The 15,381-nt window shown below is 36.6% G+C and overlaps 2 protein-coding genes across 3 annotated transcripts in view; both read right to left on the bottom strand.

Moving 5' to 3' along the window:
- Window positions 1-25: 25 nt before the first annotated feature.
- Window positions 26-7,303, bottom strand: LOC105218241 (uncharacterized). 2 transcript variants are annotated; one of them, XM_011193687.3, is made up of 6 exons: window positions 7,143-7,303; window positions 6,132-6,390; window positions 4,296-4,370; window positions 1,192-1,603; window positions 682-818; window positions 26-408 (listed from the first exon to the last, which is right to left on the bottom strand). In XM_011193687.3, exons 2-6 carry the CDS (start codon window positions 6,337-6,339, stop codon window positions 89-91), a joined length of 1,152 nt encoding a protein of 383 aa, XP_011191989.2. In that variant the 5' UTR covers window positions 6,340-6,390; window positions 7,143-7,303; the 3' UTR covers window positions 26-88. The 2 variants fall into 2 exon arrangements, with proteins under 2 accessions (XP_011191989.2, XP_028901203.2); XM_029045370.2 differs by having other exon boundaries at window positions 6,132-6,409; window positions 7,143-7,278.
- Window positions 7,304-9,818: 2,515 nt separating this feature from the next.
- The window catches only part of LOC105218231 (uncharacterized), a 41,294-nt gene continuing 35,731 nt past the window's right edge, over window positions 9,819-15,381 (bottom strand). Inside the window, exons 11-12 of the mRNA XM_029045944.2 lie at window positions 12,468-12,608; window positions 9,819-12,286 (exon numbers count right to left, since the gene is read on the bottom strand). Coding sequence (XP_028901777.2) covers window positions 12,091-12,286; window positions 12,468-12,608 — 337 coding nt within the window. The 3' untranslated portion in view covers window positions 9,819-12,090. The remainder of the gene's footprint in view (window positions 12,287-12,467; window positions 12,609-15,381) is intronic.

The following is a 15,381-nucleotide window of genomic DNA, read 5'->3' as shown; positions in this document are numbered from 1 at the left end:
CATACCATCCGACAAATAAAAAAGCTTATTTACAAGGTTTAATAAAAACTCAAATAACTGTTTTATTTCGCCTTATGTCACATGGCATTTATTGCGCCAATCGAGCGTCGACATCACGTATAATATAATTGAATTTCTTGATTACCAAATCGACATCCGCATCGCTGATCTGATGATACAACACAATTCGAGCGAATTCCCAATCGCGTGAGCTCACTTTCAGCTGAATGCCCTGCTCCTTGTGTGCGGCATGAACGCCGGCGGCAAGCTCCTCGGCCGTCACTTCGCCGCAGCGCTGCGCGAACGCATTGGCGCCGAATTTCGGATTCGGCAGATGAATAAGCAAAATGTTCGTTTGTACGGTCGCCAAATCGACAGTGACATTGGCACTTTTGGTGTTGTGAATCGCTGAAAGAGAGAACGGATGGAAGGCAGGCGAAATTAATCGAGGCGTAATTAAAGGAAATGAATTGTTTCAACACCGAAATGAGGTGGTATGTGGCGGAAGAAGAGCAAGAGCAGTTGAAAGGCATGTGTCTAGACGCAAGTCAGCGCCACCCAGTGCTTAGTCACCCGAGACTCGAGGGGATTTATCAGCAGCCATTTGTCGCCTCATCAACCGCCACTTGCCGCAACTTGCCACACATTGATGTATTGTTATTAGGCTGCAATAAAAATTACCTTCCGCTATGCGTCGGATCCTCTGATGATCCTCCCGCAGACGAGGCACAATGGTATCCAGCGCCACAATGCCGGCTGCAGCCAGCACACCCGCTTGACGCATGCCACCTCCGAGAGCTTTGCGCAGGCGACGAGCTCTGTGAGATAAATGAAATGAAATGAAAGCGCAAAGAAAAAGTGGTTAGTGGTGGAAGAAAAGCATCAAACAAGTGCGATGATTAAGAATGCGATTGGAAGAAAGCAAAGTTGCAGCGCGTGTGTGGCAATTAGTCTGTGACATTAATCTCGCTACGAAGCACTCGGCGTGAAAGCGAAGACTCAAACACTAATTCCGTGAAATAAATGTTGCCTGGTGTACCTTTGCTGCTATCGCCAACCAATCGCCTACCAAACGCCTCTCGGCTGGCAATAATAATCGCCTTAGCTGCCACACTTGCCACATAGTCGAAATGGCCACACTCGCACACCTTTCATTTGATTATCGCCTGCCGTCTAATACGCTCTACTCACTGCCTAATGAAAGCCTTTGATCCCACCAGCACCGAACCCACCGGCGCCGACAGCCCTTTGCTCAAGCAGAAATTAACCGAATCGAAATCGCGCGCAATACGCGCCACAGGGACCCCCAACGCCGCCGCCGCATTGAAAACACGCGCCCCATCCATGTGCAGCGCAATACGCTGGCCGTAGGGCTGTAGCTGTTTGTCACCGTTCACCAGCGCCGCCAGTTTATCGAGCCACTCCAGCGGAATCACCTTGCCACCGCATATATTATGAGTGTTCTCGACGACTACAAGCGACGTAATTGGCTCGTGATCGTCCTCCAAGCGCACCTTGCGACGCAACGCTTCCAGGCAAAATGTGCCGTCCGCTTTATTCGGTAGCGTGGCTAATTGTATGCCGGCGATGTGAGCAGCGCCACCTGAAACAGAGGAAGTCAAAATGTTAGAGTGTTATGTATGTTGATGAGTGTGTGTGTGTGGGGCTCCTGCGAGCGCTGCGATATGTGGACTAAGCATGAATTATTGCGTAGAAGAAGTAAATATTAAAAGAGCACATTCCTTAAATTCAAAGTTGGAGGAGATTTAGGAGTTTTGCGTATATAAAGTGATGTTCCTGAACTGTTGGCGTATATTAGCAGCTATGGAAATACTACTTTTATTCTTCTTTTATAATGTAAGCGTTCGAAGTTTAATTGAAATATATCTCTAGGTTAGGTTGGGTTAGCCAGGATCTCATTTCTTAAGACTCGACAGTTCTCTGCAACTTTTACAAATCTAAAGAGATTTTTCACTTCTAGTTATAACCTTTAGTTCACGCGGTAGTTCAAAAAAGTGAGATCCAAGAAATCTTTGTCTTGATCATGCAACTATCTCTAATGAAACAATATTTCATATTATTGCAAGAGGAAATGAGTTAAAGTCTTCCCTAATAAGGAAACCTACAATTACGAAGCCTATATTCCGTTTACAGGTCTAAAATTGTTAGATCTTGAGATGGTTATGAGGTAATATTGAAGGCTAAATATCCCTGATCCTAAATGTGAATATCGCAAAGCAAACTGGTTAAAGAGTAAGCATACAATTAGAGAGGTAAAAATACTCCACTTTTTGCGCTATTGTACTCTCTCCACATTGTTATTAGCGTACATAATATTAACTCTGCCTCGGATTCATCTAGATTTTCTGGCTTTGCCAGCTCGTGTGCTTTTTCGTTTCCGAAAATCTTCCTATGACCAGTGAGCCCAAAGCCTTCATACAATTATAGTTTACGATGGAAATAATAATACAAGGCCTGCAATAACGCCTGACTGACTGTCTATGTACTATATATAGTTGCTTTCTGTATCCTTTTGTAGGCCTTCTCTAGTATTTCCGCTTGGTAGATGCTTGCTGAGTTTGGTAGATAGATAAAGAGGGAGATGTCGCCTGAATAAATATTTTTGAGATGAATCGTCATCGATTTCTTCATTTTATTTTATTTCTTCAGATTACACTTTTTTAATTGTTTTGACATAAGAAATTTGAAAGAAGTCTCATATAATGAAGAGGTAATCAAATTAGATTGGTTCCAATATAATTATTTTAACCAATTTAACTTTATTATTTATTCAAACAAAATTAATATAACATTAATTGGTAATTATTACCATCCCACTATGAAAGTTTTTTCCAAAAATCGTGCCTGAATACACCGAGGTGTTGTAAAATATAATTCAGAAACTTTTCACCAGCTTTACATGCAAAAACTGAATTTGTTTGGGTTTATTCTAAAAAGTGCAAGGCACTTAGTGTTTTTGTGCAACAATTCCAACGGCACTTCATCGCATTCATTAGCCAGCGTCGACATTCAAATCAGCTGGGACCGAGGCGAGGCAGTGTATGAGCAGCGCGCACCAAAGAGTGCTCAACGGCAGTAAATCAAAAAAGTTTTGTTTTACCAAATTTTTTGCTGCAAACCGCGTTGCAGTGGTGAGGCATATATATGAGAAGGGGTTAAATTTTTAGGAAAATTATTTAGATTTTCTGTGTGTTTGTATAAGGAGAGGGTCTTGTCTATAACTCGCGGAAATTAATAAAATTCAAAAATGGGTGCTTCAAAATCTTTTTTATAAAATATAAGCATTAATAAATTTTTATATTCCTGATTGAGCAGCTGCTAAAATCGTAGGAAACTGGGCTTAGAAATTTTATTCTACTATTTTTTATACAGAAATAATAAATGTGGTCTATTATTATATTATATTTATAGAATTCAGTTCGATTCAAATTGTATAATTTTTTGGTGAAAAAGATGACACCACTTATATACCTCTTCCAACGCAAAGAAATATTTACTTAATCCTCGTACTTTTGTCCATATATGGGTAATAAACATGAAGCTCACTTTATGTACGACTACGAATGTATATGCATAAGCACATTTTTTGTAATGCGAGAGAATGTCAATTTTTTCCTCTTTGCTTACACAGATGTTTACATAAAGTCTCTGCCTTTTTTGCCATTAACTGTTTACGGTTATTATTACTTTTCGCAGTTTTTTGTGTTGCAAATTGCATTATTGTGCGCATTTTAATGACTGAAAAAAAAAACTGAAATATCAACAACAATAACAAAGGCAACAACAACAACTACAACAATAAGCAGTGCAACTCAAACAGCGGGAAACTATGAGCAGCACGTGAGTGCATGTGTGTGCGCTTGCCTCCATATGCGCGTTGTCTGCCGCTATCTCCCGATGCTATCGAAAGGCACGAGAACATGACGCGGCATTTGGACTCACTCGCACATCCGGTGTAATGCTTAGCGCGCTGATGCCGCACACTCATACAGTGAGAGAAAACATGCATTCACCGAATACTAACGCAATCCTCAACTACCGCACCCAACTTTAACCCGCTCTCGCTGGTTATCCCTGCACTGTTGCACTATCAGCGGGAATGCCTTGGGACGCAGTCGAACATTTTCCCAATTTTTGGCATTTCCACATTTTCTTTTTCACTTTTAAAGTTTTTGTGTTTTGTAGTTTTCATTTTCATTTTCGTTTTTCTTTTTCTGTTGTAATTTTCTCTTTTAATTTTTACTCTGCTCTTCCTTTTAGGAAATGAAACTTACCTTGCTCATAGAGGTATACATGAGATAAATCACCCACAATTGCTTCCGTGCCACGCCGATGACAGTGTACCATACCTGAAAAGTATAAAAATGGCTAGATAAGAATGTGATATATATGTTCTCATGTCTATGTATGTGTGTGATCGTATAACGGTATGCTTGAAGGGAGCATAAATTTGTTGATTTTAGCGCCGAACTAAGTATTTTAGTGAAGCGCTTGCACCGGAACACATTTTTATATGAAGATATGCTGGTCTCCGGCAAGAGACTTGTGGTTTATGAAACCACATAAATGGACCAATAGTGGTTTGGTCGAAAATTCAATTTGCGTCTGTTTTGATGGGGTTTGGTAAATGTCGAAATGACAGATTTTAATAAACTTTAATGGAGGAACCTTGGTTTGGTTTTCGAAATCGAGACTCGCACTAAAAGTTGGAGGATATCTAGCAAAGTCTCCAGTGCACATATCACTATATTTACTCCAGGATTAATTTTTTGATTATAAGTCTTTATACATTCGAGTTGATGATACTTCAAGCGAAGAATATGTTGGACTTCAACTCTCTGTTTCTGCAACAAAAGTCATGGGATTAATTGCAAGAATCGGGACGATCTCAAAGTCGCAGATAAATTGTGAGAAACACAGATGTAGAACGAAATATTAACTTGGACAAATACTGGTCCAAAACTAACCAGAAGCCCATCAGTATCATACTAATTCCATTCCCTATTGGGTACATATTGAGACATGTGCAACAGTATGCGCATAGTGGCACGAATGAAAACGCAGTGTAAATGTGCAGAAACCATGAAAGTGAATTACATTCCTTGACACTGGCACCACCAACTACAGAAGCACCACCAATACAACTACAGTAGCAGCCAACAACTATGCAGCAATTGCATGGCAAGTCCTGCTGGCTGGCCGTCTGTTAAGGGAATTTTATATGAAATTCATAAAGAAATATCACCTTACAGTAAGGTGTTAAAATTCCATGCTTGAAATATTTATAAGGTATGCGGTCTTAAGTGCTTATGGAATTAGAGCGCTTTGGCAATTTTCCGAAAATAATTTCCTTGGTCACTCATATTCTCCACTGTAAGTTATACACGCTCCTACTAACTGAAGTCACAATTTTTAATGGCGTTAACGCGCATTATGACCGTTTTTAATTCCCCTAACATAAACAGAGTTGCCATCGTAAATGTGCTTATAAATCAAGTGTCAGCAGAAAGGTGAGTTAACACATAGAGATGGAAAAATATTTTGGACTAACAATAAAGAATTTTTTATTCTAGAATAGTTTTTGTGTGGAAATTCTAAGGGATTCATCTTAAATTAAAGTTGAAAAATATTTTTTGGAAATACAGGATGAGATAAAAGTGATTTTACATTAGAATCGGAAGTTGGTTTGAGCAGCTATGAGGAAGTGGTGTGGAGCAGTCACAAAGTCGAAGACATCTTAGTAGAAAGTGTCTGTAAGCATATGGAAAAGAAAGCAGTGTTGAATAATATTGCTTAACCCGCAAGAGAGTCGCAATTCAAACAAAATTCGATTCAAGATAAGAAGTATTTATTATCTTGACGAGAACTGGGGATCATGATCACGATGGTTATAAGAGCAACCGTGGCACATACAGAGGATTCCGCTCAGGGACTATTTTAGGATTTTGAATCAACTGACCATAGCTACCCACATTTGTCTCACTTTCTCTATATATGTAACTATTTCATGAAATGCTTATCAATGACATCTTCTTTTAACATTGCGTAAATGTCATTTCAGTCATATATCATTTGATAACTTGTTTAAGAACAACAATTTGTATACTTACAAGCCAATAAATTGCCCATAGTGCCACTGGGCACAAACAGACCCGCCTCCTTTTCGAACAACTTAGCCGCCTTCTCTTCCAATGCGAGTATTGTCGGGTCCTCACCGTAAACGTCGTCACCCACGACAGCTTCAAACATGGCTTGGCGCATTTCCGCTGTCGGTACACTTACCGTATCCGAACGTATGTCGATCACGTAATGAGACATGCTGATTTACTTGTACTTCACTTGGTTGCACTTGGCCGTAGGGGAATGATGCTGCAAATATATTTGTTTTCTGTCTCAGAGGTTATATATTAAATAGATCATATAATAGCGATGGCTGAGATGAAGCCCATCGATCATGCCAACAAATCTCAAATTCTTTAGGGGCACATTGAAACAGTAGATAAGGTAGTAATATTTCCAGTAACTTTATGCTACGTTAGAAAGCTTTTTGATTTTTTATTTTAAAGAAAAAAATCGACACCGGTTATCGAGTTCATCAGTGTTTAATTAATAATAAAAAAATATATATTATTTTTAAAAAGTGCAAACAAGAGTTACATTAAAAATTGATTATGAAACGAAGTTTGCATATAGATTTCAAAAAGGCAGTTAGCTTAGCGTCAGTTGAAACCAGAATCAGAACAAGTTTCTATGGCAAGTATAATTTCTGAAACGAAATATATTTTGTTTGAACTTTTGTTCTATTTTAAAACAAATTTGCGCTGATTATCACTGAATTACTGCAAATATATGCTTAAGTGTGAATGAACAGCTGTTATGCTGGTCCGAGACACACCTCTGCCCATGCGAGTACATATGTATGTTATTTATGCGAGTATATGTGAACACATGGGGCCACAAAAAGAATCAATTTATGTAATTGATAATAAGTGGACTTTAATAGAAGAGCCAGCTATAAAGCAAATAGTTTAGCACTTGATAATCATCATTTGAATTTTGATATTCAAAATGAATTATTTGTTTTTGTAAACACAAGACATTTTTCACAAATATTTACTTACAAATAGATTTTGCTTTACTATCACTCGTATTGCACCGGCGAATTTTCGTGTCACTATACACTACGCACTGTTTGAAAATCGACAACGCGACTTGAGCACTCACTGACTACTAAATTATCCATTGATTGCGGCGCTCGCTTATAAATATTATGGAATCCACAAAATGTTAATGTGACGTTCAGACGGCACTCGACATGTGGTCCAATTGGAAGACAACACAACCTGTATGTCTCTAGTGTCGGCACTCAAGGAATGAATTGGAAGTGTTGTTTATTGCTCTTCACTGAAGAGCCATATTTTACAGCCGCAGAAACAGAGCGGGAGAGAGAGAGAGTGTGTGAGTTGGCGTGAGAGAAAGAGAGGTGATCATTTTATTTCGCGTATACGCGTGTCACTATTAATAAGTCAATTGTTCTATGAGCGTGTATTTTATTTGAGTGATCGGAGCGAAGATTAAAAAATCACTTATCGGTTGTAATAACTTTAATTTCATAATTTATAGTATAATTTCATAGTTTTTGATGAAGACAGAGCTGAATTGGAATATAGAATTATGATAATAAATGAAGCCAAATACAGACAATGCTTAAAGTAGAATCCCGATTATCCGTATCAAATAAAACCAGGGGTATTTCGGATAATTCGATTTCAAAGCAAATGAAACAATATTTTAATTTGATCTTTGACGTAATGAATCATATCTTTTCATTGGGTCCAAATCCCTGATGTATGGGATCCGATTCGTCTGTCATTCAAACCATTTAAAAACAATATCTAGAGGTTCAAAATCGGGTAATCGATGTTCGGATCTTCTGGATTCTACTGTATTAAGGGGTTATATACAGTTAGAATTTTCAAAAAATCGATTTTTTTTTATTTCATTTTCTTAATGTACATATAATGTACATAAAAAAAACGCATAAAATTTGCAAAATCTCATCGGTTCTTTATTTGAAACGTTAGATTGGTTCATGACATTTACTTTTTGAAGATAATTTCATTTAAATGTTGACCGCGGCTGCGTCTTAGGTGGTCCATTCGGAAAGTCCAATTTTGGGCAACTTTTTCGAGCATTTCGGCCGGAATAGCCCGAATTTCTTCGGAAATGTTGTCTTCCAAAGCTGGAATAGTTGCTGGCTTATTTCTGTAGACTTTAGACTTGACGTAGCCCCACAAAAAATAGTCTAAAGGCGTTAAATCGCATGATCTTGGTGGCCAACTTACGGGTCCATTTCTTGAGATGAATTGTTCTCCGAAGTTTTCCCTCAAAATGGCCATAGAATCGCGAGCTGTGTGGCATGTAGCGCCATCTTGTTGAAACCACATGTCAACCAAGTTCAGTTCTTCCATTTTTGGCAACAAAAAGTTTGTTAGCATCGAACGATAGCGATCGCCATTCACCGTAACGTTGCGTCCAACAGCATCTTTGAAAAAATACGGTCCAATGATTCCACCAGCGTACAAACCACACCAAACAGTGCATTTTTCGGGATGCATGGGCAGTTCTTGAACGGCTTCTGGTTGCTCTTCACCCCAAATGCGGCAATTTTGCTTATTTACGTAGCCATTCAACCAGAAATGAGCCTCATCGCTGAACAAAATTTGTCGCTAAAAAAGCGGATTTCACATTTCGAACCGAACACTGATTTTGGTAATAAAATTCAATGATTTGCAAGCGTTGCTCGTTAGTAAGTCTATTCATGATGAAATGTCAAAGCATACTGAGCATCTTTCTCTTTGACACCATGTCTGAAATCCCACGTGGTCTGTCAAATACTAATGCATGAAAATCCTAACCTCAAAAAAATCACCCGTTATTTAAGAATACACACAGAAAATGTCATATCGTTCCGGTGAATATTTTCAAAGTTACAAGCAAATGAAAAATTTGAAAAGGCGTTTCAGAGTGCTTTTAAGTACAAGGTCCAAACTTTAAACGCGTTTTTCTCAAAATGGTGTTTTCAAAGTCGGTGACCAACATTACTCGAAAACGGCTAGACCGATTAGTCTCAAATTTTAACACGACCTTCTTAAATATATTTTTTAGTAATTAATCGTAGATTTTTTTCTCTCCGATAAATATTTTTTTTTATAAACAATTTAAGGCCGAAATTTCGGTGACAAATCGATTTTTTTTTTTGAGAAACCGCCATTTTGTCAAAAAATTTTATTTTGCTTATTCCTTCGATTAATTACTAGATTTAACATTATTTTAACGAACTCTGTTTGGTTTTTTAATTACGGATGATCCAGTTCCAAGATATAGTGGTCACCGCAAAACGTCTTTTTTGAGAGGAGCTCCTGGAGATCAGCTGTAGCTCTTTTTCAAATAAATATTTTTACTAAAACTAAGTCTTAAAATACAGTTAAAAGATACCATAATATGTGTATACATTTTTGGATCAATAAATTAAAAAGTTTTCTCAGAAAAAATTCTGGAAAATTCACTTTTTTTCGGCCGTCTAACTGTATATAACCCCTTAAGAACGATATGCGCCTCAAGCAGAGTTAAGTCTCAATGAAGTGGAACTAGTTAATTAAGATATATATTAGAGATTTGCATTTCAATCACTCTCTGAAAATTCTGGAAAAACGCTAATGACCGTTAGGTGCTTGAGCCGTAGCGTATTGATACCCTCATGTAACATCCAACGCCGTAATAAAAACAACAACAAATTCAATATAATCTTATTTAGTACTTTATTTAAATTCATTCAAATATTTCACAAGTTTCTTTAGTTATATGCATTATACAAATTATCCCACAGTATGTCAGCGATTTTTACCCCATTTTACTAATCTAATTTAGTTTAACTTTCAATACAATTAAATAACATTAAATATACATATTTATAATACACAATATTTTTTTCTTTAAATACATAAATATGTCAAAAAAAAGCTTTATTTAATTTTTGTTTACACCAAAAAGTGAAATGTTGAAATTAAAACTAGAGTCTTATGGAAATGAAAGAATATGCATTTGTTTAAGAAGAATATCATATAGTTCACGGTGTTGACAAAAAACAACTTTTTGTTTCTTTAGATTTACAGTTTCTTTAGTGTTCAACCAGCACAGCTGTAACTGTTTAATTAATTTTTTTCATCGCACATATTCCTGTCTTAAATGAAGATCGAAACACTAAACAGTTATCTGTCGCAACTTTATTTTAGTTAATATTGCAGCTTAATGTATTTAAATAATATATTGCTAGGAAATAATTATTTATGTTAGACATCGAGAACTTTTAAAATAAAATTTTGATTTTTCTGCAAAACATTTATATGTAAAAGATTGGTTGAGGACAAAAACTGTCATAAGAATTTCTTCACAATTCTTTGGTATTTTTTCTTTTGTTCCATAAGTACTTACTAACTACGAAAAGTTCACAAATAATTTTTGCATCATTATGCATTATAAATTATATAGTATAACATTTCCAAGGCAAATCAACTAAATTAACAAACAGCTATACATACGTACCTATATATGTGTGTATAACTATAGTTTTTTCTATATTAACTATTTACATACATACATACATATACATAGCTATATATGCATATAACTGTATGTATGCAAGTGTTTTATAAACAATTCAAGTACATGAACGCACAACTTTTAACCAACTAATGAGATATGATTTCGTGCAAAATTAAAGTGTAGCTTTACAAACGGATAATGAAAGCGATATCGTAGATATTTAGTAAACACACTTGCACCAGATGAAATTACAATAAAAATTTTGGTTTTTTTATTTAAATTAATTAATTATTTTAAATTAATTAAATAATATAATTTAGAAAAAAATACTCGAAACCCAACTTTGACTAAAAAAATAATAATTTTAATCCAAGTTATAGCATATCCAATAATAATAAAAATAAATTTAATAACCACATACTAGAAATGTGATATTTAAGGGTTAAGTAAAATTTTGAAGTTCCACTTTTTCTGCTTTACAAAATAATAAATAAAATTAAAAGTAATTTTCCACAATTCTTAATAAATAAAAGCGCAAATTAATAATAAAATGTTAGTTATTTAGTCTTTTCATTTAGTTGCTACGAAGGAGGCATGAAACCCCTTTCGGGTGCACAGTTCCTCGTGCATTCGTGTGCACTTTGGCACCAACTGTAAAATGTTAGTTGTTTTTGTTATTTTTTTGTAATTCATGTAAGCTACTTCGAGCTTTCTTTGCTCTTTGCTTCCATACAGCTGCCAATTGTTACTTTAATGCATTTAATTTATTTTCGTTTAATAATTAATGCTCATAGTTTATGTTAATTATGAAAGGTACATACTCAATTTGCACAAAGATTCCCATAAAAATTCAAATAGCACTTGAGACAGTGGTGCTCAATGCAAATCTTCCGCCGCCTATAATTATGCTTTAACTATCAAACTTATTTATTTAGTTTAAATATTCTGAATTCGTTAATAGTTTTTTGTTTATACTTTTAAATTATGTCTGTTATCACTTTAAGCCTATAAATTATTTGTCTTCAATTAATTCATATTTCGGCGCAAAGGCTGCGAGTTAGGTGCACACTCTGCCTTTTACAAAGACAATTGCAGCGCAACCAACTCCCAGACTCTGCTGCCTTGAACTCAGTAACACATCTCCATACGGTTTCTAGCGTTTGCCGAGCACTTTAATTTAATTTAATTTAATTTAGTTTACATGCTTTATCTTTAGTTATAGTTATATGTAAATTCAACTAGTCAACCACTAACAAAAAACATTGTATAGTCACACACATCCGCACGAATGTCGGCTCTCCGCACATTGTTGCACAATGCAATTTTGCTCTTACGCTTACTCTACTACAACATTAAGTATCCTAGGGTTCTCTAATGCTAAACTGTCATTTTCATATGGCGCACTTTTGGGCGAATCAGAAACTGGAATTTGCCATTCTTAATACGCCCCTGTTGCCGTAATTGCTATGACAGCAGATCCTCGGAGTCGAGTCCCTCCTCTGGTGGATTCTTCTTCACGCAATCGCGTATGCCGCTCAGAATGATGGTCACGCGCCGATCGAGCGCCTTCATGTGCGGTTCCCAGAGTATCGGTCGAATGGGATCGACGGACATGGACTCGCGCATTAGCTCCGACAGCGGTTTAGGTCCATTGTGGAAGCTGATGAATAGAGAGATAGTGTAGATTGTGTGAGTATAAAGTATTAACAATCGAGGAGATAGTTTTATGAGTTAATTAATTGTTCAAATTTACTTTATTTATTAAAAAAGCAACAACATACTGTGTATCTTGCCTTAAATTCGAGTTCATTGTGTGTTGTTCTAAAAAAATATATACTCACTCCAATATTCGCTTCAACGTCGACGTGCGTATCATGCAACACTGCAATAATGGCGCCAAAATTGTTAATTCATCGTGAAAAGGTTTGCCAAAACCACGGCCATGATCCAAATGCAAAGTGAATGTGTCATTGCCAAAGATTCTGGAATAAAAAGATCACACAAGTGAGTTATGTATATATAATATTTGTAAAAATAAAGGAGATAACATCATTTATTGAACATGTGAAGATCATACAGTGATTTATAACTATAAAAGAGTGTGTTCAAAAAATAACGGGAATTTTCGTTTTTTGACAAATTTATTTAATGTCCTTAATATATTCGCCATTCGATAATGTGCACTTATGCCAGTTCTATTTCATCGGCCGAACACTTATCAAGCTCGATTTTTGGGATACAGTATTTGGCTTTTTCAGCGATTTCTCGAATGCTCTTTAAGGTTCCCTTTATTTTGGGAAATAGGAAAAAGACACACAGAGTCACGTCTGGCGAATATGGAGTCAGATTAGGACGTCGTTGCAGTATAGTTTTTTGCCAAGAATTCACATACAAGCAAAGAGATGTGAGCTTTTAACATACGAAAATCGTCAAGCTCATAATAGCCTTTTTGCACAGTAGTTAATTGATCAGTTAATCTGCTATGGCTCAATTAAAGCGCTGATTAAGATCGATTTACTATACAAAATAAAAATCTTATTTGACTACATTAATTTTCAATCGAATACAAATTGAGTTGAAACTGGAATGCAGCTCTGCGGGATGTTGTCTATTGGTAAAATAACAATCAGATGATGAAACTTACCAAATTCTTATAAAAAATAATAGCTGATCGCTAATCGAGTAGCCGCCAGTGCGAAAGACAAAAACTGGTTTCTCAATTATAGTTTTAATGTATTCAATTAATTTGATTATACGAAAAGACTTTAAAGCCGCTAAGGTTGAAGCAGCTGCTGCAGACAAAGTAAGCAATAAGTACAGCTGAAAATTATATGAAACTTTAAGACAATTTATAAAATTCCCCTTATTTTTGAACACACTTAGTATACGGTTTGCAAGGTAAACTCATCTTCCATATTTAATTTTTTAAATGGAAGCTTAAGAATAGTGTTAGCTGAAAGTCTTCCGAGGTCGTCTTTATTTACCCACAACTTCCAAGTCCATTTGAGTAAATATAATAATTTCCTGCTAATATCCCACTTTAATTTTAGCGAATTACCAAATTTTCTTTTGCTCCACATAAGTTTGAACTTTATTGCAGCACTTATGGAAATTGCGCTCATAGCATACGAGTATGCACCGTCGCTTTCTCAATTACGAATACAATAAAGCAGCGCACTGAATGTCCGCTATTATTAGTGGCTTTTGCGGTGGTGCATTAAGCCAAAGTGCCGCGCCGTACATGGCGGATAAGTAACTTTAGTGTGTAATAACACATTTGCATGCCATAATTGTTGAATAGTTGAATGCGTTGCGCTCAGCCTCAAGCGTTTTAGGTAATTTTCTAGCACAGCAAACAATTCGATAAGCCCACGCCAACACACACACACACACAAAGGGAAGGTACTGCGTACTTGAGTGCAATGCGAGAATGCCGTTAAACGCCGAATCGAGACAACAGCAGGTGCAGCGGCAGCGCCAAAACAAAGGATCAAAGGCGAGCGATTATTTGTGTGTGGGCGATTGAAAACAGTATCGGATTTTCCACTCAAATAGGCCGATAAAGGAAAACCACATAGGCAAGCGGGGCCACGGCCACAGTGAGCGAAAACGAAAAGCGGTGAACTGAGACAAGCCAACTACCGTCGCCTCGCCCCCCCCCCCCCCCATTTGCGGCGTTCAATGCAAATTAGCGTACGCACACACACACTCACACATACGCAGGCATAGTTTATCTGCTGCATGCTTCATTAACGCAGCAATATGCATATGTGGGTATCCATACGATAACTAACTCAATGCATATTCATGTCGAAGTGGTGTATTGGTGTGTTGGAGCGGTTGGATTATGCATAATTTTGAATTTTGATATGCGCCTTTGCGAGTAATTCAAACGTTTCCCAGAACCATTATTGCTTTTGTAATTATATTCTGTGTACAGCGTTGTAATTGCGACTAATTTCCGACAGCTGCTTTTGTACTTAATCTTATCAGCTAAGATTCCATTGAACGCATGTAAATATTAATATATTCCTTATAGCCATCCTATTGATATATTCCTTTTGTCGGCTTTTGAAATCGATTAACAATCTCGCCTCCCGTGCATATAACTCAATTTTAAAATCCATCGGAATCGTTCACTTCATAATATGAAAATCAAAAGGCAGTGAAGACGTGGACATTACTCTAGTGGACTCGGCTACACCCGAACTTATAGCATTTTCGCACACCAGAGTTAATTGTTCTATTAACCGGCTTTTGCTCGATTCAAGCGCTGATTTAGATCGATTTCCAAATCGAGTTGAAACTAGAAATCAACTCTACGCGAAGTTGTCCGTGCTAGAAAATTGGTTGTGGTTATTGATGAAAAAGCAATCATCTGATAAATTTACCAACTTCTTATGAATAACAAAAAAATGATCGTTAATTGAGTAGAAAGCTGTGTGAAAAGCAAAAACTGGTTTCTCAATTATAATCTTAAAGTATTCAATTATTTTTTCTGTGGGAAAAGGCTATTAGCACTTCCTTCTGCTTTGAACCGCTCAAGCATGTCACTCCTCTAACTTCGTATTAACGTCATTAACATTCGTGCGAAGTGACATCAATTTCGTAGATTTCTAATCTCCGACGATTTCATTGTCTATATGGCAATTCTACCACTGACAATTATGCTGCAGATTACTATTTTGAGAGAAATGAAGTCTCCGAAATTGCAAAATCGGCTGATGATGATCCACTGATAAAACACATTGGCTC

This window comes from Zeugodacus cucurbitae, chromosome 2 (genome assembly GCF_028554725.1).
Source record: "Zeugodacus cucurbitae isolate PBARC_wt_2022May chromosome 2, idZeuCucr1.2, whole genome shotgun sequence".
Classification (NCBI taxonomy): domain Eukaryota; kingdom Metazoa; phylum Arthropoda; class Insecta; order Diptera; family Tephritidae; genus Zeugodacus; species Zeugodacus cucurbitae.
Note: the sequence above shows the minus strand (reverse complement) of the source record. Positions and strands in the feature narration are given on the sequence as shown.

What these genes read in the sequence shown, in the direction of transcription:
- LOC105218241 (XM_011193687.3), bottom strand. Translation starts at nt 6,339, where the DNA reads ATGTCTCATTACGTGATCGACATACGTTCGGATACGGTAAGTGTACCG. An exon ending in TATGGGCAATTTATTGGCTT is followed by an intron (nt 4,371 to 6,131) that starts GTAAGTATACAA and finishes TATACTTTTCAG; the next exon opens with GTATGGTACACTGTCATCGG. An exon ending in GATCCGACGCATAGCGGAAG is followed by an intron (nt 409 to 681) that starts GTAATTTTTATT and finishes TCTCTCTTTCAG; the next exon opens with CGATTCACAACACCAAAAGT.